The 25,426-nt window shown below is 39.0% G+C and overlaps 1 protein-coding gene across 2 annotated transcripts in view; it reads left to right on the top strand.

Annotated features, from left to right (window-relative positions):
* ift172 (intraflagellar transport 172) overlaps positions 1-25,426 on the top strand; it is a 54,766-nt gene that overhangs the window by 3,428 nt on the left and 25,912 nt on the right. For both annotated transcript variants that reach the window (XM_086264947.1, XM_086264948.1), the window contains exons 7-28: positions 108-195; positions 1,427-1,641; positions 1,729-1,852; positions 2,146-2,241; positions 3,092-3,253; positions 3,732-3,785; positions 4,015-4,118; positions 5,055-5,140; positions 6,673-6,785; positions 10,456-10,623; positions 11,905-12,041; positions 14,314-14,421; positions 15,506-15,590; positions 15,975-16,067; positions 17,081-17,158; positions 17,922-18,170; positions 19,522-19,600; positions 19,745-19,865; positions 20,340-20,484; positions 24,315-24,404; positions 24,566-24,663; positions 24,858-24,993. In XM_086264947.1, the coding sequence (XP_086121073.1) occupies positions 108-195; positions 1,427-1,641; positions 1,729-1,852; positions 2,146-2,241; positions 3,092-3,253; positions 3,732-3,785; positions 4,015-4,118; positions 5,055-5,140; positions 6,673-6,785; positions 10,456-10,623; positions 11,905-12,041; positions 14,314-14,421; positions 15,506-15,590; positions 15,975-16,067; positions 17,081-17,158; positions 17,922-18,170; positions 19,522-19,600; positions 19,745-19,865; positions 20,340-20,484; positions 24,315-24,404; positions 24,566-24,663; positions 24,858-24,993 (2,629 nt within the window). The remainder of the gene's footprint in view (positions 1-107; positions 196-1,426; positions 1,642-1,728; positions 1,853-2,145; positions 2,242-3,091; positions 3,254-3,731; positions 3,786-4,014; positions 4,119-5,054; positions 5,141-6,672; positions 6,786-10,455; positions 10,624-11,904; positions 12,042-14,313; positions 14,422-15,505; positions 15,591-15,974; positions 16,068-17,080; positions 17,159-17,921; positions 18,171-19,521; positions 19,601-19,744; positions 19,866-20,339; positions 20,485-24,314; positions 24,405-24,565; positions 24,664-24,857; positions 24,994-25,426) is intronic.

The following is a 25,426-nucleotide window of genomic DNA, read 5'->3' as shown; positions in this document are numbered from 1 at the left end:
GTTATGAGCTATTTCCCATGTGTATAGCTTGTGAAATAATTGTCTGCTTTGCTGCATTTGTTCTGCGGGCACTGCGTGTCATTTTTAAGATCTCTGCTCTGTGTCAGTGTCTCTGGTAAAGGGATCATATCGGGCCATGCTGATGGGACAGTTGTGCGGTACTTCTTTGATGATGAAGGCTCAGGGGAATCACAGGTACAATTCACCTACAGGAGCTGTTTTTTCACACATGAAATCCAGAAAATGTTGGGAAATCAGGTTAAGACATTGTACAAAGTTGTTCTTTTCACTGATGGAAATGATCATTTTCAGACGCATTCTCACTATAGGAAAAATTCTGCTTTGTCATGAGCAGAAGCAGGAGTCACACAGAATGAATTAAAAAACAGGCCTTTAAGGAGTGGTTAAAAAAAAAGAACAGAAAACAAAAAACAAGAACATCAAGTCTTAAAGTGAATGAAACAGAAAAAACACAGAGCATAATGAGGCAAACTGGGAAACACCCAAGAAAAGGAGAAATACAGGATAATCTATGCACACGCATCAACCCTAGGCACAAGTGGAAACAGTCAAACACGTGAACTAATGAGCGTGGGGCAAATAATTCCCCTTTCTCATTTCCCAAATTGCACATCATCAACACCTCTGCTCACGTCTTAGTCCCATCTAAGATGCGTGCAACAAGCATTTAAATAATCTTGGTCCGTATATTCCAGCTGTGTGTCACACCTCTTTTATACACTTAAGATGAAAACACTTCCCTGAAGGATACACCTGTGTATCCTCCAGCAATTCCAACAAGCCTCCTCTGTTATCCTCTGTTCTCTAGATGCATTTTGGGAATTGAGAGATTTTGCAGCATGGTAAACATCAGACTGAATTTCAGGTCACCGACTGGTGGAAGCAGAAGAAGAGGAGGCACAAATAAGAGACTCCTGATGATGAAGGAGGGAAAGAAGCAAAAGAAGAAAGAAAAAAACTAAAACTAAGTAAAACAGGAAGTAACTAAAAGAAAAAAACAAACAGAGAAAGTACCAGGAAGACTTAAAAGAATAAACCTGCTGACAGACACAGATATAACAAGAACCATGGCACGTTTAGTCTAGTATTGCCTGCATACAGCACACAGGAGGCAGGAAACAGGATGACCACTTACATGCTTTAAATTTACCAGACTATTACCTGCACTGTTCTCGTATTGATGCAATCAGACGTCACACAGAGTGTGTATTAATGAGCTGGAGGGTTAGAAAAGATTTAATTTTTAATGTGACTGCACCTCCAGCATGTCTGGAAAAGTTCAGGTCTTCAGTGCATGAGTGAACACAGCTACAGATTGTTTGCCTTCATGCATTTTTTATTCCTATTTTAAAAGTTCTACACCATTCAACACATATCTTCTCACACATTTGTTTACTTGCCACAGGGTAAGCTTCTGACACACTTGTGCCCACCCTACGCTCTAGCCTGGGGTGCAAACAGCATCATGGTGGGGGGCTGTGACAAGAAGGTGGTGGCCTACAGCAGAGAGGGACACATCCTGCAGACCTTCGACTACAGCCGCGACCGAACAGAGAAGGAGTTCACCGTGGCTGTCGCCAGCCCCAGTGGGGAATCTGTGGTGTTTGGCAGCTTTGACCGGTCGGTGTGTGGCAGCTTTACAGTTAAAGTGAAAGTTTATCATGATGTTTCTGCTAAGTTTGTTTTTCCTTTGTGATGTTTGTCCAGGTTGCGGGTGTTTAATTGGGCTCCGAGGAGAGGAATGTGGGATGAAGCCAAACCTAAAGAAATTTCCAACCTCTACACAATCACCAGCTTGGCCTGGAAGAAAGACGGATCACGCCTCTGCGCTGTAAATACTTGATCTAACGCATTCTGTGACTGTCTGCTTAAATAAAGGTTAAAAAAACGTTATTTTAACCTGCAGTGTGACTTTAAGTTCAACATTGTGTTAAGATGCCTTTTGGTGTCCATTTTTTTCACCAACTCTTGACTCCAACAGCCTATGATGACTCTGAAAGCATGTATGTTCTACAATAACTATTATTTCTGTGCTGCTACCATCTGAAAATGACCAAAAAAAAACAGATTAGAAAATGTAAATTGCGTTTTTTAGGTGTTTAATTGTTGATTGTGTCTCAACAGGGAACACTGTGTGGGGGAGTGGAGCTGTTTGACTGCTGCCTGCGAAGAACCATCTACAAGAACAAGTATGAAGTGACCTACGTTGGCCTGAGCCAGGTAGGAACAGCCAGGCAACAAGAAAATCATCAGTGCTGAACCACAGTGTTTGTAATTTCACTAAATTAGACAAACAGACAACCAAATAGGCAATTTCAGACGTCTCTTTGCTCTCCTTCTTCTGCTAATTAACAGACGATGTGAAAACAGCCCCGTTGATTTTGTGAGAGCAGTAATGCAGACTTAATGAATTCAGGTGCAACAAGCAGCCCTGTATGATTAAGAAAGAGATGAGCTCCGAAAACAATCATCCAGCCTTTTTGTTTATCTGATTTTCTTCTTAATTGACAAATTAAATGTAGCAGAAAATTATGTTTACAGTAGTCTGGAAAAAAAGCCATGCTGGAAATACACATCTTGTTTGTTTTTCATTATTTGTAAGCCATCAAACATTAATATATCTGCCTTTTTTTATTATTTCCCATAGATAATTTGTTGTTGTTTATAATGTTACCCTTAGAAAATAGGGAAAAAACAACACTAATTGCTAATTCTAAGAAAATATCTTTAAAAAAAAAAGCCATGTTTTTAATTTAATATTTTTATTTTTATAGGAATAAGCATGAGTCTGTGCCGCACACCACATTACTTGTAGGCCACACTAATTTGCAAAAGCAAAGTAGTAATTAAAACTATACAATAAATACACACATTATGAACACACACAAGAAGGAGTCTCTTGCGATTAACTTTGCTGCTTGGAATGACCACCACACTGAACTGACTGTCGTTTTAACAGGATTAACAGGTTGAAAGTATCAAATATCAGTGTGTGTGAATCGATTGTTACTGGATTTCAAAACCGTAAGTAAAGATGGAATATGTTTTGTTTTGTTTCTTTTAATTCTAGGTGATAGTAAAGAACCTCTCCACAGGAACTCGGGTTGTCCTGAAGTCCTATTACGGTTATGAGATAGAAGAAGTGAAGATCATGGGGAAAGATCGCTACCTGATGGCTCACACATCAGATACTCTCCTGCTGGGAGATCTCCTGACAAATAAATTAAGCGAGGTTGGACCTCAAGTATTATACCATAAAAGAATATACCATAAAACAAAGAAGTAACAGGAGTGGTACTCTTGGAAGGGAATAATATAGGAGAAGGGAAACATTGTGACCAAAAATTCAGGTGAAGGCTTTGAAGTTAGGTCTCTGCATTTAATAAAAGGTCTTTTAGTTCAATGGGCTAGAGAGACCCAACATTTATAGGCGTGCAACCCCATGCTAGAGAATATGCAAGCTGACATGCTGTTACATTTTTTTGGTCATAAACTGTCAATTTTTGTTCTCTGTCACATATACTTAACAACTAAACATGAGTAATCAGTTAATCACATCATTATGGCGCAATAAGAGTGTGTGGTTCACAAACATTAATGTCAGATTCTCACAGTAAATGCGTTCTTCACACTGTGTAATTGTGTTATGTTCGCAGTATTGTTGTAATATTTGTATTACAGTTAATTTTGCTTTCTCTGTCCTCTCCCAGGTGCCTTGGACTGGCTCTGGGGGAAATGAAAAGTTCTTCTTTGAAAATGAAACAGTGAGTACACACTAACCATTTAGACAGTGTGCAAATTGTTTTTGTTTTCTTATTAAAAAAAACCCCCAAACCACATTTAGAGGCTTGCCAAGGAGCACAAAGGCCTAGTGTTTAGTAAATATAATTATCTCGGCGAAGGAGGTTATATATCAGGTCCTGTCATGTTGTCCATAAAAGTACATTCTTCACTCTGCTGTATTCACAGCCCTGTTCTTGTTTCTGTTTTCAGGTGTGCATGATATTTAATGCCGGGGAGTTGAGCTTGGTGGAGTACAGCAGCAACGAGATTCTGGGATCAGTTCGCACGGAATTTATGAACCCCCACCTCATCAGGTTGGCTCCGTTCCTCATAATTATGCAGAAGCAGTCTGTTGAGTAACACTCGAGCACCTCAACCGGTTTGTTTGGTTCTAAGGAACAGATGTGAAACAGTCCCACGCATGCAGTATTAGTGATCTGCTGATGGGGGTTGCAACTGTATAATTCTGATTAAAAGTCACACTAGGAGAAATTTCAGGCGATTACAAACATTTATGTCACCGTGCCCTGCAACAAAAACGATTCAGCAGCAGTGTCACGAGCACATCTTTCATCATCCATTTACAAAATTGTCCAAAAATTGATTTATGGTAATAGCCTGAACCTGCAATGAATGATAGTTTTGCATATTGGCAATGAAATCAATATCTCACTTCCAAACAGGAATATTTTGGATTATTCAAACATGCATTATCTTTTTGAATACAGCATTTGTAATATACTGAAAAACTAAAGAGAAATCCAAATTTTTTTCCTGTCTTGAACAATTAAAAAAATGACAAATTTATATACATAAGGTACAAACAGAGACACAAACATTAACCCTGATGCGTTCTCATAAGTGCTTTCAGCCATGACCATTAGATGGCGGTATTGAGTTTTGGAGAAATCCTCTGCATCATTACAGTAAGGAGTCCGCAGGAGTCAGTGAGGCTAAACCAACTAGTCAGCACACATCTATGTTAATGTATTCAGAGCTGTCAGAAGTGTCAGCGCTGTCAGCCTTTCTGTGACTGATGGCTGTCGGATACTCTGGCTGCTGCTCGCCTCCGGCTGGACACTGCAGCATGACAAATTCATGACCAGGTTCATCCTGGGATTTAACATAATGAAGAGCAGCTGAAGCCAGTTACGCTGCACTAATGCTGGGTTATTACTTGATAAAACCATATCTCGCTGAATGCAGTCATGTCATTTAAACCAAGTGTGTGTGTGTGTGTGTGTGTCTAGTGTCCGACTAAATGAGAGGAAGCAGAAAGGAGTTGAAGACAACAAGAAGCTCGCTTATCTGATTGACATAAAGACTATTGCTATTGGTAAGAAAAAAACTCTGTGTGTGTGTGTGTGTGAGAGAGAGAGAAAGTGAGACTGTAATTGTGTCTATTCAAAATGTGACTGTCCAGGTTCAGAAAAGGATTTAACACTCAGGGTGCTTTTGCAGTAGGCATAGTCCCTCCCCACTCCCCCAATGACCTGAGCTCACGCTGCGCTCAGTGACTGAACACACCCCAGTTAGTCTCAGCATGTTAGCTCCTCCCCCTTGTGCTCGCTGTCTGTCTCTTTCAAAAGCACACACGGCTTCATGCGTTTGTGGCTTAATTGGACCATTTTTGTGAGCTATGGCAGGCTGTTCTCTCACATTCCCTTTATATTTATTAATTATTTACCACAGAGATTTTAATGGAGGCTGTCGTTGAGGAAGTATTGGAATACTGTGCTTGAGTCTTTCAGTGGCCAGGTCGCAGTTAAAGAAACTTTGGGTGTCAGATGTGCTCAGCATGGTACAGATTGCATATTGTGAGTACACCCTTAGTTGTAATAGTTAAACATAAAGGTAATTCATGTTCTCATAAATTAATTACATTTTCCCATGAAATAATCATTATTTGTCTTTGGCCCACACCTTGAAGGCTTTTGGTTTGTACTGAAAACATAAAACATCCTCAAGAAAGTTTTATCTTATAAATGTGCTTATAAAAGTGTTTTAGGCTAATATTATGTAAACAGGACGAAACAGTAGATTTTTCGGGGACTATTCTAAGCAGCGGGTGAATATATTATGGAGGCCTACTAGACAGCATGGTGTATGATGGGCTGACTAAAAATGAAGTTATAAGGCCATGTTCTTCATAATGAAAGTCTGCCTCTGGTCATTGAGGGGAGCATATAACATATATTAATAGCATTTATAAATAAGACATTAAAGTCATACTTGTTAATTGGATCTAGATTGTTGCTTTTGACATTTTCAGTCATATTGTACATATATTATGCGCAAAAGTAAATGTCTCCCCAGAGCTACGCAGAGGAGGGTGTTACGGGTAACAGCAGGTTGCAGAGACTCTTCACAAGAGGAAAGCAAACAGGCATAAATGAAATCATTATGTAACTGAACTTCACTTTACTGAGGCCCATACACAGGTACCTGTGCCTCAAAGAGGATAATTCCACCTTTTTGTTCCAAATACAACTCAGTGAAAACTGGTAGTATTTGACCAAGTCATAGCATATAGGAACTCAGCCAGCCCATATGATTACTTACCATAATATTAAACTCCTAAAGTAATATACCTACAATAACTGCAGTATAAAGTCAGTTAGCTCTGTGTGGACAATAACCCCCATTTTAATTAAAAAGACTGTATAGGCCTCACATCAGCACACTAATATCAGCTGGATCCCAAAGAAGGTACATTTTGAGAGCAGAGAAACAGCTCAGGCTCTGCCTGATAGAATTATGGAAAATTATAAAAGAACTAGCTGATTTGTGATCTTGAATAAAAGGCCAGCGTTAGCTAGACACTGGCAGTCTGACTCAGTTAATCTGTCGGTTTATTTCTCCCCTCAGTGGACTTGGCCGGAGGCTACAATCTGGGAACCATCAGCCACGACTCCAAGATTGACTGGCTGGAGCTCAATGAAACCGGGTGCAAACTGCTGTTCAGGGACAAGAAGCTGCGGGTAAGAATAAAACCTCGGCACAATGAGATAGAGACCCAGAGGCAAAAAGAGAGCGAGGGGGCAAATGATAGACAGTGTGATGAGGAAAGTAGAAAAGGCTGTCAATGCTAGGGGCATTTCTTTAGTTATGGCCATGTCCATCATCCAAAACAGGCGCTGTGGCTCTGTTTTGAACCATTTTGGTCATCCAGCCTTTCTGACTGACAGTCAAGATAAATGTGAAACCGTCTTTGCCACCAGGGGGTGCCATAAATTAACCATGAAAGGCATGAAATGTTAGCTATAGGGTTTAAATCAGAGGTTACCAACTTTTCTTTTTTTGGCTTTTGATCCCTTTAAATGACACGGTTCCCACTTGTCCCGCTGTTTTTGAGTCCCAAAGGAGTAAGATTAATCAACAAAAGAATAAAACAATAAGACTAGAGGAAAATTGGAAAGTGCTTTCTGGTGTAGCGTGAACATTTAATCTGCTTTTATAACGATGTTTAATGTCTGGGAAAGATTATATTGTATTAAGAAATTCACAAGTTGAGCTCTAATTGGTACAGATATGTTCCAGGGAAGGCAGACATCTCTATATAGATCGTACTGTATATAATAATCTGGATGGAGTAAAAGCAAACTAGGCCTTTAAATGTTAATTCTTCATGACGTTGAACTGTCCCTATTTAAAAGCCTTTTTTTTTTTTGCACAAAACTAATTTTTTTTTCCTTTAGTTACGTCTTATGTCATATAAGTGGGAAAACATTAATTTTGCTGTCATAGACCCCATTTAAAAAACAGTATTCATTTTCCTCTGGTTATATGTAAGAGGTTGCTGAGATTCACAGAGGCCTTGTGTGGAGGATGAGAGCAGCAGCGAGATGCTGTCAGTTGTTGCCTCGGGGTAAAAAAAAAGTTTGATGTTTAAGCCTTGGGGCAAAGACAAGGAGAACTCAGGTAATTGAGAATCCCTCTGTGGAGTCTAACTTTTTCCTCCAGTGTGACTTGCTGTGACACATAATTCAGTTTTACAAATCTAGTGTACAAGTTTCCTTTTAGTATATGCAAAATCAACTTTAGCGAAAGAGATTGTAAAATATTTATGACCATCAATGACTTGAAGAAGAAGTAGAAGAATAGAAAAGTTTGACGGTAATTAGTGCCAGAAAAAAATCTCTGCAATCACTGAAAAACTTTGTGGCTCGTGTGCAGATTTTTTTTTCAGTGAAATGTTTTTTATGCCCAGGTTTACTGTAAATGTTAATTCATCTGATCTGCAGTGGTTATTAACTTTTACCTTTATTACAGCACTAATGGTGGTTTCCCAACTGCAATTCCGTATACTCCACAATCTGGGAGAAATTTCATTTTCCCATTTTTTTTTTCAACAGTAAAGAGTCATAAAATGTTTCTTTAATTGCTCCTTGCTTTCAGATGACCTTATCAACAGGCTGCTTGTCCTCATTGCATTTTAAAGTTGGCAAGCTGAGCACCCGGGTGAGACTATAGACAAAGCATTATTAAAATTAGTGATGGTGGGTGTGGGGAGGGCATTAAGGAAGCTGATTACATCAGCGGGCGGTCTGACATACTCACACATGCACATTAAGTGCTGCGGGAGTCTCTGTAGCTTATAGAATCTACATTCTCATCAAGTGCACAGTGGAACAGATTATTGCAGTGGGAGTTTTCACGTGGAGCTGCTGGATGTTAATCAACTTTGTTCAAGCCAAATGAGTTTAACTATGCTAATGTAAACCTCAACCTACAAGAACAGGTTGCTAGCAAAATGTTTCCTATCGAATCTTTACTTTAAGTGTTCTGCTGTCATATATCGAAAACCTAAAATGTTAATCCAGAGATGGTACAGCGGCAACAAATTATACTATAAAGGATGTAAGTAATAATAAAGCCATAAAGTGTATGTGGAATGTCAAACATGGTTACATTTTCAAAGAAAGAAGGGAGTGGGCCAAGTGTTTAGGCTTTAGGCTAGACTGCTCTAAATGCAGGCACACAGAGCTGGGGTACCCTTCTACCTGCTTTTCAAACATTTTGGTTTCCAGTAGCAGCCAATTAGAACAAGGGTGGTCTAAAAGGAAGATGAAAAGGAAAATGCAATCTAATCTATCACATTTTCTCATGCATAGCATGATATTTTAGGTAGTATATTTCAAAAGAAAGAATTAAAAAGCATGGTGGCATGGTAGATAGCGCTGTTGCCTCACAGCAAGGTCCTGAGTTCAGCTCCACCATCAGGCTTGGGTCTTGCTGTCAGTAGTTGGCATGTTCCCCCCATGTTTGCTTGGGTTTTCTGTACTCTGTACTCTGGCTTCCTCCCACAGTCCAAAGACATGCAGTTAGTGGGGTTACATTAATTGGTAACTCTAATTTGCCCATAGGTGTAAATGGTTGTTTGTCTCTGTGTGTTAGCCCTGTGGCACATTGGCGACCTGTCCAGGGTGTACCCTGCCTCTCGCCCTAGACAAGAATAAGTGGGAGAGAACAGATGGATGGAATAAAAAGAAGTAAAACCTGTTGTGTAAACCAGTGGGTTTTAAACAAGACTATTAAGATGCGTTTGAAGTGCATACTTTCAGCTTTAATTTAAGGAGTTTTTACAAACATTTTTAGGACGGTTGACAATGACCTAATGTGCCAAAAGGTCCAACAAATTATGGACCTAACACTAGAAGATGCATAAGGCCTATTTTTGTACTGTGGACAAGGAGAAACAACTCTTTCACTTTTAAGGTCTCCTACCTAAAGGTAACAAACTTCACCAACCAGGTTTTCTATAGATCGAAGAATAACCACATTATATCTTCAAATGCACCCCAAAATCCAAGTACTAGTTACATATTTTTGCCACAACAAAGAAAACATAAAGGCTTGGCTTATTCCAGAGACTGGCTATAAAGAGGATGTCACAACCAAGAGTCAGTGTACCTACAGAAGTTCAAGAATTAAAATAAAATAAGGTATGGAGACATGGCCAAAGGAAACAAACAGGTGGAAGGAGTGTGGGTCTGCTGTGCAGTGGGCCTGGAACTTACATTCCTGAGCTAATGAGGTTATAAGTAAACTAAACCAACAAATGCAGGTGCAAAAAATAAATCAATGATTCAAATAAAATAAATCTAAATAAATTCAACTTAGCCTGACTTTAAGTGGTGATCCATGATGGTAAAATGCTAAATGCTAAATGGCCTGTATTTGTATAGCGCTTTACTTAGTCCCTTTACACTACATTCAGTCATTCACCCATTCACACACTGATGATGATGCTCTGAATACTCTTGAAATGACTATTTTAAAGATAGCAAAAGATAATCTGGTGCAAAGTACTGTCGGCATAAACTTCCTATGAAACATTTAAATTATACAGTATATAATAAAAATATAATATTATTGTGGATACAAATGAGCTTTGATGGACTGTAAAGTGGTTTTGTTACCTTTGTATAGAACCTATTTTTTTATTTTATGCGAAGATAAACCAGATTAACTCTCTGGACTCTATATTTACGAACTTTAAATTTAATGGTCACAGCTGGAATTGGAGAAATCCATTCTTATGTACAGTGACACTTGCTGGACTTTGCCTTTACTGTTGGACTTGAAACCATTTCCTGATGATGAAAATAGGAATTTCTATATCTTTCTATCTTTCTCTGTCCTCTGCAGCTCCATCTGTACGACATACAGTCTGGCGTGAAGACCACATTGCTGAGTTTCTGCTCTTACGTCCAGTGGGTGCCTGGCAGCGATGTGGTGGTCTCCCAAAACCGGGGAAACCTCTGCATCTGGTACAGCATTGACAGCCCAGAGACCGTCACCATGTTCCCCGTCAAGGTGAGCTTTTGTTTTCTTTGTAAGTGTGATTTAAGTATGGTCGGCATCGTTAACTGGAGGCTCTGCATCTGCCCTGGTCGGCTTGTTTTGATAAACCTTTTTATTTTTAATATCTCCACAGTGTTTATACTGAAGCTGCATGTTTTTGTATTTTTACTGTTCTCAAGCCTTTTTGTGTTGCTGGCAAAGCCTTAACAGAGAACCAGCTTTTTGTGCCGCTGTCCTGAGGCAGTTAGTCGCCCCTGGTGTGCGCAGGGTTTTGAAAGTTGCTTGCGTTAACACTTGCTGCTGTTCTCATTAATAACAAAAACCATCGCAGCAGCCTCTTGTGTGGCTGATTTATGTTTTTGCAAAGTGCACTGAGCTTTGTGCAAGACATTTTTATTTTGTAGACAATAGCAGAGGGTAGTAATGGACAAAGAATTGCTGCTGTTATGAGCTGGTCATAATTCCTTTAAAAGTATTTGATTTCATAGTGTTTAGTGGAAATCCTCATTAATAATCACCATATTATTGGGTACCAAAGTGCCTTGAGATGACTGTAGTTGTGAAGGGGTGCAGTATAACTAAAACTGGCTTAAAATAAATTGAATTTTGAAATTTAATATTTCTGATATACTTTGCTACTCAGCAGCTATCTTGGTGATACATCCAGCCATATATGTGGAACGTTATTTTGATGCCTTTATCTAATAATATGTGAAAAACAAAAGCGTAAAACTTCTGAAGAGCCAAACTGGGAAACATACGCCCATCATGTTTGTTCCAAGGCCAATCTGTGTGCACTTCTGTTCTCCACGTACTTGTGAAACTTTTCTTTACGCACTCTGGTTTCTAGAAAAAAACCCTGCTTTGCTAATGCTGCATATATTGGCTGAGAACACTCTCCAAAAAGAAAGACATTCTTATCTTGTTAAATAAAGGTTTAACAAAAACTTTCATTATAATTATGCAAGTATATTTAAGTGTACTCATTGTTTTTCTTGGCTAAAAGCATCCATAATGTGAATTTGGAGGGTGCAAGTTGATTATGGTGGTCGACTGGACTGACCCACTAATGAAGCTGTGATGTTGTAAACCTGTGTCCATGCATACTGCAGAATTGCAGAATATAAAAACCTGACAAAATGTATTTTTATAAGTAAAAGCTTCATCGATTAAGCATTTTCTGGCTTAAACTGTCTAATAAATGCAGTAGCACGAAAAACACGTTTTCCACTTTATTAACACAGCGCGGAGGTTTCATACCTATGCATAATATGTATCTCCTTTCTTTGTCAGGGAGACATTGTGGATCTCAAAAGAGCCGATGGCAAGACGGATGTGATTGTGACAGAGGGCGTCAACATGGTGACATACACACTCGACGAAGGCCTCATTGAGTTTGGTACGGCTGTTGATGATGGAGATTATAACAGGTGAGTACAGCCCACTAAATAAAACCATACAGCCTATCAAAATGACGATGCAGCGTGAACATCCGTCCGTCCTTCCTTGCACCCGTCACTTTTCTGGGTCAGAGGCGCAGTGACAGTAGGGTGAGCAGAACAGGCCAGATGTCCTTTTATCCAGCAGCTTCCTCCAGCTCTTCTCGAGTATTTCCTCAGCACTTCCAGGCCAGCTGGGAGATATAATCCTTCCCTTCAGCGTGTTGTGATTTGATCACCTCCGAAAGGATGCTCGTGTGAAGCCACCTCATCAGATGGAGTAAATAATTATAACTGACCTCTCTTATTCAGAGGAGCATCAACTCAGCTCCTTCCTCTAGCACTTTGAGAGTCTTTAGGAGGAATTTGGTTGCTTATATGTTTAATGGTCTTCTTTCATAGGAAGAAATTGTCATACAAAGTTTGGAATTAAAATTTTTAAGCTCAAACTACCAAATAAGGAATTGAAAAATCATGACTATATTTTTGAAACTCATATATTTTGAGAAACAGTTTACAACTTTTAACTGAATATAGTATTGTTTTGACATGGAACTGTGTGTGGAGGAGGTCATTTGGTCCTCCGCTGAGCACCGTCAGGCCTTTGCTGACAATGTCACTAAAGTCAGCTACAGTAGAAAAGCTTCTGGAAGAGGCATAATGTAAATAAATTTAGGGAATCAATTGTTTTATTTTGATTATTCCAGTCAAGGTTACATTATCAGGTTTTTCAGCACAATGCTGTGAAGTTTAGGTTGGCATAATTTTGGGTAATAAGAGACAGAAAAGTTTAATTGCACTCTCTGTGGTCTTATGGGAATCTTCTTGGTTCTTTTAAATACTCTGTTATCTTCAGTTATAGTGGTGAATGTCCATATTAGCAGGTCCATAATGTACCAGTAATCGCCATTAGCCAATAAGTTTAGGTTTCATACTGTTTTAAGTCCTTTCTTCCTGACATTTTATATACACTTGTCTCTGTGTTAAATCAGTGAGAGAAGATAGCTTTCTGTTTGTGTGGGGTAGCCAATAAGTAGAAGGTTGTCTTAAAGGGGGCGGAGCTTAAACCTCTGTTTTTCAGACATTAGATGAACATAGGGTGAGCTAATAGATATGATAAGTACAGATTTTATTTTTAAGCTATGAATCACGTAAAGCAAAAATTATACTTTACAATGGGACAAGTACAACTGAATGTGGAAATCAGGCATTTTATTTCATCCACTCATGATCTGAGTTAAAAGATCACTGTGTTATTGCAATTATTTTGTAAAGTAATGTTACAGCTTTGTGCCTTCTGGGGAGCTATTTGTTATTCCTCTCATTATTCTTATAAATCATGATCTTTCTAATCTGCTAATCTGTCAAATAAGTCTTCTAAATTCTATTTTACTAATGTTGGTGAATGTGATTGAATTAGATTAAGAAGATAGCCCTGGCCCCTCTTTAGCAGCTGTCACATTGAAGAAGTTCAGCATCTTTTCAGGTCATACCAGTAATAATCTTTCTAACATGTCCACTGATCTCCTCAGCAGACTTTATTAGATCAGAACATCTCACGGTCCATTGTGACTTGCTTTATGTTTTTGTAGAGCATGCTATAGTGAAACACTGGACCATGAATAGGTTTTATTCATTGATTTACTTCATACAGTAATACAAAACATCTTCTTTATGGCTCTATATGTGGGGCTATTATTGTGATTGTCTTGCTGAAGAATGAATTTGGGACATTCAGGAACCAACTTGATCCAGATTTATGAAAAGACGTTTTTTTTGGGTCACCTGTGTCTAATCACCAGTCCCCCTCGTGTGTATCTATAATGCCATCTTCCTGCTTCAGTTTAATGTTCTTGGTATCATGTTCACTAACCTTCTCTTCATCCTTACTTTGGAGTTCCTTGTTTTTTCCATTTGGACATTTGCATCAGCCAAATTAGGCTAATTTATTTTTATTTTTTTACTTTATCTGTCTTACGGTCCAGTATCCAACAAGTCTGACTAAAAAACAAGATAAAAACTTAGACTAAACTGAATTAAAGCATATTTAAAAGTGATGAAAAGGCCGTAGAAGATTTTCCAATTCAGACTTAAATTTGGGAGTGGCTGCTGTAACACAGTTTCCTCGATATTTGCAGCTCTTCTGCCGCTCCTTATCTTTACACACCATTTGTGGTCGGTATCTGCAGCACAGAATACTTGCTTTATGTTCTGTCTTGCCACCTGGCTCAGCTCTACTTGTGCATGTGCGTGTATTTTCCAGAGCCACAGCCTTCCTCGAGACTCTGGAGATGTCACCAGAGACTGAAGCCATGTGGAAGACACTCAGCAAGCTGGCTCTAGAGGCTTGCCAGCTGCACATCGCAGAAAGGTCAGCACGACACAAACACGCACGCACACACAGCCACACACAAAGCCCTTTCAAAGTAATGTTCTTGTCTCCGGAATAATTACATTCAGTATCAGTCGTCATTGCAAGTGAGACTTATCTCTGGGGCTGGAGAGAAAAAAAGAGGAAAGAGGCAACAAGGGCACCTTCATCACCTGGAATGAAGAAATACACTCTTGGACACACTTGCGCACTCCCGGGCAGTTGTTTTTCATCACTTCAGAGGACATTACATTGACTTACATTCATTTCCTGGACATTTACTATAACCTGTACTCCTCTGACCGATTCTTTTATCTAAAATATACAGATTCAGCTTATACAGCTTGATTTTTGTACCTTAAAGATAATCAGATAGTTCCTTGAAATATTATTTTATAACCAGATAAATGTCCCCACAACATAATAGAAGTATACCCTCTGCACACGCACGGCCGATGGCTGTGTTTCTGCCAGAGCCCCCCCCCCCCCCAACTTCATTTATCATCAAAGACAGTTTTTAATTTTCTATCATTTTATTCCTCTCTCTCCATCTTTAGTTCTCTCTGTTTTGAGAAACCTTTCAAATTTGAATTCCCTGTCATTAATAATGCATATGCTGTTCGTTAGGCATCGTCTTGAATTGCATAAATCATGAAATCGGGGAAAGAAACAGTTTTGTCTGGAGTGGATAATGTTAATGAGGGAGGGAAGTGATGTTAATGAGAGAGGGAAGCAGAAAAAAAAGAGTCAGACAGTAGGAGTTTTTAAACTTTTTTTCTTTCATGACTTGTTCATTAATCTGATGCAACTGTTCACAGAGAGTTGGTAATAAAGTGGCCAAATGCTAAGATGTGCCTGTGTATTTCTCAGCTTCTCACACTGAATCTAAAGGCTAATTAGAGAAAGAGCTTTAATTTATCTCAGTTCATTAAGTGAACAAGTTTTCACTGACCAGAAATGCATTCTTCCTCCACTAAACTGAATATATTTCTCTTTATTTCTGTTTCTGTTTGACTTTCTCTGTCACCATCTGCTGCTTAATTGCTTAGTTCCTCTATGGTTTTCTCTCCCTTTTATTTTGTAGGTGCTTTGCTGCGCTGGGTGATGTCTCAACCCTCCACTTCCTGCGGCAAACAAACGAGATCGTAGACAAAGTTTCACAGGAAATGGTGAGGAAAGGCCCAACGCACTGATCACAAATATAGCAGATAAAGAGCTTTAAGGGTGGCAATAATATTTCTGACTAATTGGCTAATTATTAGTATTCTCCAATGAAATGCAATACGGTATTTGACATTTTTATGCAATGACACCTGAATAATTCAACACTTCTCTTAAAAATGTGTCTTATGATGGAACTGGAAATCCAGCATTCATTGTACAGCAAGTCTCTGCTGGAGTTGATATTAATGAAATTCCTTTTAACTGAATCTCTGTGAGTGGTCCTTATAAAAAAATGCAGCTTTGCAATTCTTGAAAAGTTTTTTCTCTCTGCAAAGCTCAAAAGTGCTCCCTGGCTTTTGTATGTTTTAATCTCTTTGTCTCTTTATTAGGGAGAAGATGGGACATCATTTTATCAAGTCCAAGCACGCGTGGCCATGCTGGACAAGAATTTTAAACTGGCTGAGATGCACTACACAGAGCAGGTGGGCTGTAAAAAAAAAAAGAGCGTTAGAAATAAGATTGAATATGTAATATGTAGAATGAATTCCTTTTCAGATTTTACAACAAACAGAACACCCCAAAATTCACAGAGCTGTTAAGCTTTTAAATGTGTATTTATGCTTGATTTATATTACTGCATCATGTCTACAGCACAGCCTGATGTGCACCATCACAGAAATTTAAGTAAACAGCACCACAGTAACGTCTTGTATTAATATTTGTGGTTAAGCACAACATATTAGTAACAGAGGAGTAATACCTTAAAGAAAAGGAACTATTGCTCCATATTATGAGGAACTCTATCTGCAGGTAAACTGGCATTTTTAGTCAAATATGTTCATTCTACAGATTAGCAATAAATAGACCACTTTAATATAAAGCTCAAAATATTAACAGACTAACTGTTTCTAGCTTGCTATATAATGTTAATTTAGTCAGTAATACGGTGTCCCTTTATACACACACACGTTTTCTTGCTTTCATAGCTCTGATGATACTTGTATAGACTCAGTGTGTTCTGAAGTCTCCTCTCCTTCAGTTAAAGTAACCCTTCACAATTTATTAGCTCCAACTCGAACATAAACAGCTCAGTTTCACTTGTGATGACAGTGAACAATGCAGATACACAAGCACACATAAATGCTGTCACCTGCTATAAGAGGGATTCAACACAGTAAAATATGGCTTAGGAGCAACAAGCAGCCACAAACTAGAGATTAATAATTTCTTCCCCATGTAAGAATGGGAAGGACAAGCAACACAGAGATGCTTTCACTGCTAAAAGTATTGTTTACCTTACAAGATGGTAACCAACAAATCCCTGTGAGGGCTGCAGTGGCAAGTCATTGTAGTCTTTTACCAAACACTTGAGATTGGTAAAGTCTTGGAATAAAATGAACTGAATAAATAAACCCAGCTCTGCATCCTTAATACTAGATTTTTGGAGAATAAAGTCCAACGTTTGGCTTTTGTTTGTTTTGTTTTTGCTGTGCAGAATGCCATCGAAGAAGCCATAGAGATGTACCAAGAGCTCCACATGTGGGATGACTGCATTGCTGTAGCCGAAGCCAAGGTAAAAAAAGGGAATTGAATCACACGCAATTACTGATAATATTTGATCAAGTCATTTTACGTGGTCGCAAATCAGCTCGAGGTAGCGTATTTATATTGATTACTTTGATTTCAGCACATTTTAAATATTTATTTATCATATTTATATTACAGAATAAAAGCCAAAAGCTAGTTTTTTTCTGCCTCTTTATTCGGGAAAGGTCAGCACAGTGGGTAGCTCCACATATTCTATTTATATATTTATTACATTTTATATTATGGGGGATTTTAAGGATTGATGCCCTATCTAATGCATTCCCCAAGAGACAGAAAAAAAGGGAAATTATTTATTGCTTAATAAAGTATATAAAGCTACAGTAAGTTTAAATCGGAAAAGACAGAGGAAAACCCAAAATGTGTAAACAGACAGCCTTCTCATATGACAAGCACAGGCTTCTTAATTGCCTAAAATAGCATTTCTAAAAACAAAATAATTTAGCCCATTTATGCCTATATCTTGCTTAGATCTATTCCCTGCATACACTATTTTATAATACTCACTTTATCAAATCTGAAAAGGCCTGTGGGTGAACAGCGAGTGTCCTTATGAGCTTCATTTTCTGAAAACAGAACCCACAGCAGAGGCAGGAGTCTCGTTACCTCTCAGAGAATTTGGATTACCAAATTACAATGTACACCTGCTGTCAACCACAAGAGTGTTGTTGGTTAGTTATCTGTGGACAGGATAACTGTTTGGTTGAACTCTAAATGCAAAATAACTGCAGGGCTACCCAGAGCTCGACACCTTGCGTGAAAACCGTTACCGGTGGCTGATGGAGACGGGTCAGGAAGACAGGGCCGGCGAGGTGAGGGAGAGCGAGGGAGACTTCCAGGGTGCCATAAACCTCTACCTGAAAGCAGGGCTGCCAGCTAAGGCCGCTCGCCTCGCCATGAGCCAGTCGGAGATCACCAACAGCAGCGAGACCGTCGACCGCATTGCTGCCAGTCTCATCAAGGGAGAGTTTTACGAGAGAGTGAGTGGATCATTTCTTCCTCCTGTGTTTCCCGCTTCTCTGAGCCCATCTCTCCTCGCCTCAGCTTCAATGCCGGAACAAGTGTTCTTTGTTATTTTCAGTTTTGAACTCTGTCTCCCTCCATCTGCCTGTTTTTCTCTGTGTGCTTTTTCTTTTTTTTTTTTTTGTCTAAAAGCTCACTTCTTTTCCTCTAGCCATCTGTGTTTATGTAACAGGTGGGAAAGAGGCTTGGAAAAGGAGACTGGATCCTCAAAGCAAATTTTGTAACCTGATATTTTGTGTTCTAATCAGTTTCGGTGTCTGGAATTAGATATGGAAGTTGGTGATTACAATTTAACTTGCAGTAGCTAAAATAAAACTTCTCTGTATTTTACAAAGTGCCACTATTCTTCATTGCATTTTATTGTTAGAAAACCCACTGAGTTAGCATTTGAATTGTGTGTATCCTTTTAAAAGTAAGAATAATTATAGGTTGAAAGAGTTGAACATGTTTAATTGAGGGTAGTCACAGATGGAGAAACGCAAGAAAATATTTAGCTGGAACAAATATCTGATTCAGGTATCATGTTGTTTGAATCATGAAATACCTAGCAGCAGAGAAATACAGGGACAAAATGTTCCCACTCAGTCCATTAAAACAAACAAAAAACTGAGGTAACTAATTAAAATGTAGCACGGTGTAATTGGCAGCTTTAGTTCACACAGCCTCAGCCAAATTCACAGTTAGTGGCCAGGAGTATATCGATACCTGTGTTTAAATCCACAATAAGAAAACAAACTTTCTAAAGACATTTAAAAGTGATAGTAGTCACTGTTCCAAGAACATCGGAACATCTTTCTTCTAATTACACCAACAAACATTATTCTCATTTGACATTCCATGTTTTCATTACTAAACTATACTAAAGTAACTTTACAGTTCATCTTGTAATGGGCCGTGATATAGCCCCACACAGCTCTCTTTCTTTTAGACAGCTGTCTTCTGATTGGCTGCACACCATTGTTTCAATATGTTACTGGCTATAAGGTCAAATTTTGAAACAATTATAAATATCTGATATAAATATTTGAAATATTTGATTTCCATAGTGGTGTGTGGCAGTTAACAGAGTCACAGAGTTCAAACCTCCTGATTATAAGTAGCAAATTCTGTGCCTTCCTGGGTCCTTTCCAGGTGCTCTGGCTTCACAGTCCAGTGACATGAATGTCAGCTTAACTGATAATTGGCTGCTGGAGTTGATGGCCTTGTCCAGATCTCTCGTCGATTGACAGCTGGGATATGCTTCAGCCCCATATGACCCTAAGTTGAAAGACAATTGACAGCAAAATGTATGTCATCTCTTCTGACCAGGCAGGAGATCTGTATGAGAAGATCAGGAACAACCAGAGAGCGCTGGAGTGCTACTGTAAAGGAGGTGCCTTCAGGAAAGGTAAAACAGTTAGATAGCTTAGACTGCATATACCATTTGATAACTTCTACAATGTTTTGTACAATTTTAGATGGTAGGTTTAAGCTAAATCAAGTCAATTGTAACTTTTCTGGTAAGAAAGTTTCTCCTTCCTGTTTCCTGTAGCGGTAGAGCTGGCTCGCATAACCTTCCCCGCTGAGGTGGTGAAACTGGAGGAGTCCTGGGGAGACTACCTCGTCCAGCAGAAACAGATGGACGCTGCCATCAACCACTTCATTGAAGCAGGGTATGTAGAGTAGAGGAGGGATGGATGGAGGGAGAGGACTGGAGAGACAAAGATAAGGACAGATGGAGAGGCAGAAAGATGACACTTGAAAAACAGTCCAACAGTGATGGCCAACAATTCTTTAAAATCATCACCAGGATAATGGAGAGATGAGATTTAAAAAAATCGCTATACCAATGCCCCAAAATCCCAAATAAGACAGGTAGTCAGAGCTCAGAAAGAACTTAGAGACGCGTCTGAAACTGAATTTTGACTTGGCTACAAGTCTCTACAGAAACAAAGACGTTAAAAATACTACTTTTAAATATAGTTAGTAAAGTTTCAGGCACTATTTCAGATAGCTATAAGCTAACTATAAGTTCTCTCTCTGCAGAATAGTTAAAAAATGCAACTAGTATTACCAACACAATCTGCATTTTAATGCTGACTCTTGCTATCTGAACAATTAACGTGTTCATATGGTCTTCCATGCAGCTGTTCTCTTAAAGCGATCGAGGCAGCCATCGCAGCTCGCCAGTGGAAGAAAGCAGTCCACATCCTGGAGTTACAGGAGGATTCGTCATCAGCAAAATACTATGTGAAGATAGCTCAACACTACGCCTCCATGCAGGACTATGAGGTGAGAGACAGGAGGACTGAGGTAGGAGGTAAAGAGGAAAACCTAAATGAAAAACAAAAACAGGTGAAGGTATAGCCACAACATGTTTTCTTTCAGATCAGTGAAAAGGAAGGCATCAAAAAGTACAAGTTTTTGTCTTTATTGTATAATAGATTATATGTTGGACTTTTATTAAATTGTGGGAATGTTTAAGGGTAAGATGAAAATAAGCTACAGATGTAAATATAACTTTTTAAAAATGTCTGATATAAACTATTCTTTTCGTGATATAAATGATGAACTGAGGTTTAAATGTATTTTTTATACATAATATGAGACGGTAGCACTTACATGCTTGTCTGCTTTCACACATCCCATTCCATCCATAGGGTTCAATAAGATGTCAGCCCACCCTTTGCAGCTATAACAACTCCACCTCCTCTGGGAAGACTTTTCATTAAGTTTAGAAGTGTGTTTAAGGGACTTTTTGACCTTTCTTCCATAAATACATTTGTGAGGTCACTTACTGGTGTTTTGGAAAGAAGTCCCGGTTTACAGTCTTGTGTCTAATTCATCCCAAAGGTGTTTCTCTTGGGTTGAGGACAGGAAACCATGCAGGCCAGTCAAGTTCTTCCATGACAAACACGTTCGTCCATATCTTTAGGTACCTTGATTTGTGCAGTGGTGCACAGTCATGTTGAAACAGGAAGTGAGCATCCCCAAACTGTTTACCAAAATCTGGGAGCATGAAATTTTCCAAATATCTTGGTATGTTGAAACATTGAGTTCCATTCACTGGAACTAAAAGACAGTTCAGCAAAACTCGCCCATTTGATTTTCCAAAAATCTCACATTCTCCGCAATGATAGCTGAACACATAGTTCATATTTCCTCCTCACAGCTCTCCATTAAGCTCCAGCTCTGAAACCCCGGCATCTCCTCCAGAGCACCTCTAGGATAACAGCAGAACTGCCAGGAAAAGTTGGCTAAAACGTGAAACATGTTCACCTTTCACTTTACAACCAAATATCAACATTGTTCAGACGTCCGGAAAAGTCATCTTTTCAATGTCATTTCAACAAGGTTTTGCTCAGGGGATAGCACTGGCAAGGTGTTTTAACTGAAAAAGATAAATCTGCTCTACACAGCAGTAGACAGATGGCAAAGTAAGAAACTGGTGAACAGTGGAACAAAAAGAAAGCAAAACACGACTACAGATCGTTTCAAATGCGTGTAAACGAGAAACTGCATTTTTAAATATTTGTGCTGGTTACATACTTTGAACTGAGTCAGTGTTACACTTTCACTTGTGTTATATATGTACCTCATAAAAATACTGTACAGGCTTGGCTAAATGAAGGAGGCTGTGACATTTTGCCACTGGCAGTTAATTTCCACTCATCTCATGTGGACACGTACACACACCCACACACATGCACGGTGGCCAGTTTTCACTTTACTGCAGTCTCTGTGGACACTGTAACCCATGTTTGCTCCAGGGTGCTTTGGCAATAAGGACAAGTTTGGTAGTTGTAACAATACTTTTAAAAGTTGCCCCAATACCACAAAAAACACGACTGTTGAAAAGAAAACGATAACGAGAGCAATCTGGTACGAATACAAAGAAAAGGAAGCGAGATGATGGTGGCGAAGCGCAGTGTGCTGTGCTTATTCTGATGAGCTCAGCTGAGCCAAACGGCCTCCACAGACTGCCAGGCTCTGAAAATAGCAGCCTATTTCAGTCAGATTGCTCCATGGGCATATTCACAGAAAGTAATTAAGATAACAAGCTCTTTGCTCTCCAAGTTGGGGGGTAGTTGTTGCAGGAAAGTGAATTTCAGTGCAAGCTATAAACAATGAAGCGCACGCACCTGCTGTAGCTATAGAGAAAGTATCCTGGAAAAACAGTGACTAAACACTTTTTAATCAGAATGGCAAACAACCAGCTCATCTGTTTGTTGTACTGAAGCGACTTTTATTACAGACTGATTCTATGAGTATCTGGCTTTATGTAGCAAAAGTCTGTTCACTGTAAAGTAGCGGGATTTTTTTTCATTATATTATACTTTTTAAAATGCGATAAAATTTTAATTGCTTCATTCACTCTCTTAGTCTCTACTGTGTGTTAAGAGTCAGATCACTGGTCACAACATAAACTGGCAACCAGCAGCAGAGTTTACAACAACAACAACAAAAAAAACAGTGTTATTCAGTAGGTCTGATATTACACTGTTGTAATTACATGTTTCATGTAATGGCACAGTCCTACACGAGCCTTTCTAGATCAGTATTTGTTTACAACCAAACTCACGAGTTGCAACATTGAAAAAGTCTACCACCAGAATAAGTATAATTAGAATTTGGTTTCACAAATTGCATATCCTTAGCTAGTGCAGATAAAAAAGCAGCCTTTGGAGTGTGGTGAACTCTGTGCAAGTCTCTGCATATATCACTTCTATTCTCACCTCCTCAGGTATGAACAACGAGAGTAAGGCCTCTGCAATCTGAATTAAAATTAAGTTGAGTTTTTTCATAGTTTGATGTATTCATTCAAAGTTTCCAGTCTTGTCTTTATTTAACAGGGGCAGTGCACATTAATGGACAGCAGTGTAAGAAAATATGAGATGTAAACACGGCAGATTTTATCTATACTCCTAATTCACATCCTCAGTCCCTAGGCAGATCACATAAAACTATATAATAAACAAAAACATGCAGAGATGCAACAAAACAAATAAATACAAACATGTCATATACCATCTGTCCCAGTCTGGTTCCGACTTGGTGGTCTTATTGCAGAGAACCTAAACAAAGTGCGCTGCTAAGTTTTAGTTCATTTAGATGAGAGTTTCACATATTTTGGCTACATGCTTTCTCTGTTACTAGTGTTCCCCCGACATTTTTTTAAATGCAATTCAATTTTATTTATATAGCACCAAATCACAACAACAGTTGCCTCAAGGTGCTTTATACTGTAAGGTAAAGACCCCAGAATAATACAGAGAAAACCACAACAATCATATGACTCCCTATGAGCAAGCTCATCTGCCGCTTTGGAGGTGAGGGGAGATAGACGGGACAAACACACACTGTGGAAGAGAGCCGGTGATTAATAATAACTAATAATTAAATACAGAGAGGAATATAAACATTTGTAGTAACTGCTGCCTGATCCACTCTGTGTGTAGGGGGAGGGGACTCACACACACAGGTTTCTTTGTGATTGACATTAATGCACTCCAAAGCCTCTTATCCCGAAAATAAGCCAACATCAGTAAGCTCCATACCCTAATCTTAAAGGTGCATCCACTCTGGAAGTGATCTACTCTGCGCCCATTGCTTTTTCTCCGACAGGCTCTGGATGGCTAGTTAACACTCTAATATAATCACCTAAAACCAAGTTTTATCCTTAAACAGGTCTTTGAAGAGGTTTGGAGAATAAAAAAAGAGCCAGCCAAAAAGTTCTAACTTAGAACATATAATTACTGTGTTTCGCTAAACCTCAAACAGTTTCTTATCAAGATAGCTGGGCAAGATTTTATTATTGCCTTTGTGACAGATGACTTTAATATATCACTCATGTTGTTTAGCTGAACCCACAATCTGCTTGTTTTGCACTGGCAGGCATGCCCACACACATATATTCAATGAGAGTATCCTTAAAGCTGTCCCATTTTGAAAATGGTAACTTTGTGATTAGGTTAGGGGGGGAATATGCAGATTTCAGCTGCAAAAATAATCTGGATTAAACTCTCAGAATGGGCTCTGTATAAGTAATGTAATATATAATTTTTTTTAATGTGACATTCTGTATTTTCTGTGTGTTTTGTTATTTTTTTATTGACCTGTAGATGGCAGAACATCTGTTTGTGAAAGGAGGTCACATTAAAGATGCTGTAGAGATGTACACCGCAGCAGGGCATTGGGAGGAGGCTCACAAGGTCAGCACGGACACATTACAGCATAGTTTTAAATATTCTGTGTTTTCCAGAGTCCTTTTAAAGAAAATCTCCCTGGAATAGATATTTAAGAATCTAATGTGGGATTAATTAAGAAATGTAATATTTAAGGTCGTGTTTTTAATATTCTTTTTCTTATAAAGCTGGCAGTGAAGTGTATGACGGAGGAGGAGGTTATGGCTCTGTACATCAGCAGAGCTCAGGAGCTGGAGAGAGATGGGAAGTTCAAGGAGGCCGAGAGGTAAATACAAATCTCCATATTTACACGAATTTGTCACGTCATTGTCTGCTGGAGTCGAGCTGGTGGGAGACAAACTACCATGACACCATTTGAGTTAATCTCTGACCTTGAAAACAGCAGGAGAAAAAGTCTGGGCGTAGTATTTTAGACCTGAAGTGTTTTAAAAAGCCCTCTTTCCCCTTTTACACATGCAGGCTGTTTGCTACAGTGAAGCAGCCTGACCTTGCCATCACCATGTACAAGAAGAACCGGATGTTTGACGATGTCATTCGTTTGGTAGCCAAACATCACCCTGACCTGCTGACTGAGACCCATGTCCACCTAGCCAAGGTACACACCACACTGCAGTGACAATCTAACGACAGTGTTTTTACTCCTAGAGTTAAGCCCTACAGATTTAACATGTTACAATCAAATAAATCTAACTGTGACCCGAACCGAGCCTGAGTTCGGGTGATGGGCATGCTAACTGTGTAAAACAACTCTCTTCACACATATTTGCAAATTGCCTCATGCATCTATAGATTTGCAAATGGATGCATGTTAAAACCTTTGTTTTGTACCAGACTGTAAACATGCTTATTTCCTCTTTAAGCTTTTCGAGCCAGCTTCAAGTGGCTGCTAGAGGAACTACAATGTTGGTATTCTTCTATATGAGCATCCACCTTTGTCACCATATGAATAAATGACAGAAATAAGGAATAGTTTAATAAGATAACATAAAATAATGTTGAACAGACTGAATAATATGAGCACACTAAAT

This window comes from Aulonocara sp. 'chitande type north' Nkhata Bay, linkage group LG15 (genome assembly GCF_057382095.1).
Source record: "Aulonocara sp. 'chitande type north' Nkhata Bay isolate Kocher_YH1m ecotype deep benthic linkage group LG15, A_spYH_male_GT1.1, whole genome shotgun sequence".
Lineage (NCBI taxonomy): Eukaryota > Metazoa > Chordata > Actinopteri > Cichliformes > Cichlidae > Aulonocara > Aulonocara sp. 'chitande type north' Nkhata Bay.
This window is presented reverse-complemented; position numbering and strand designations above follow the sequence as displayed.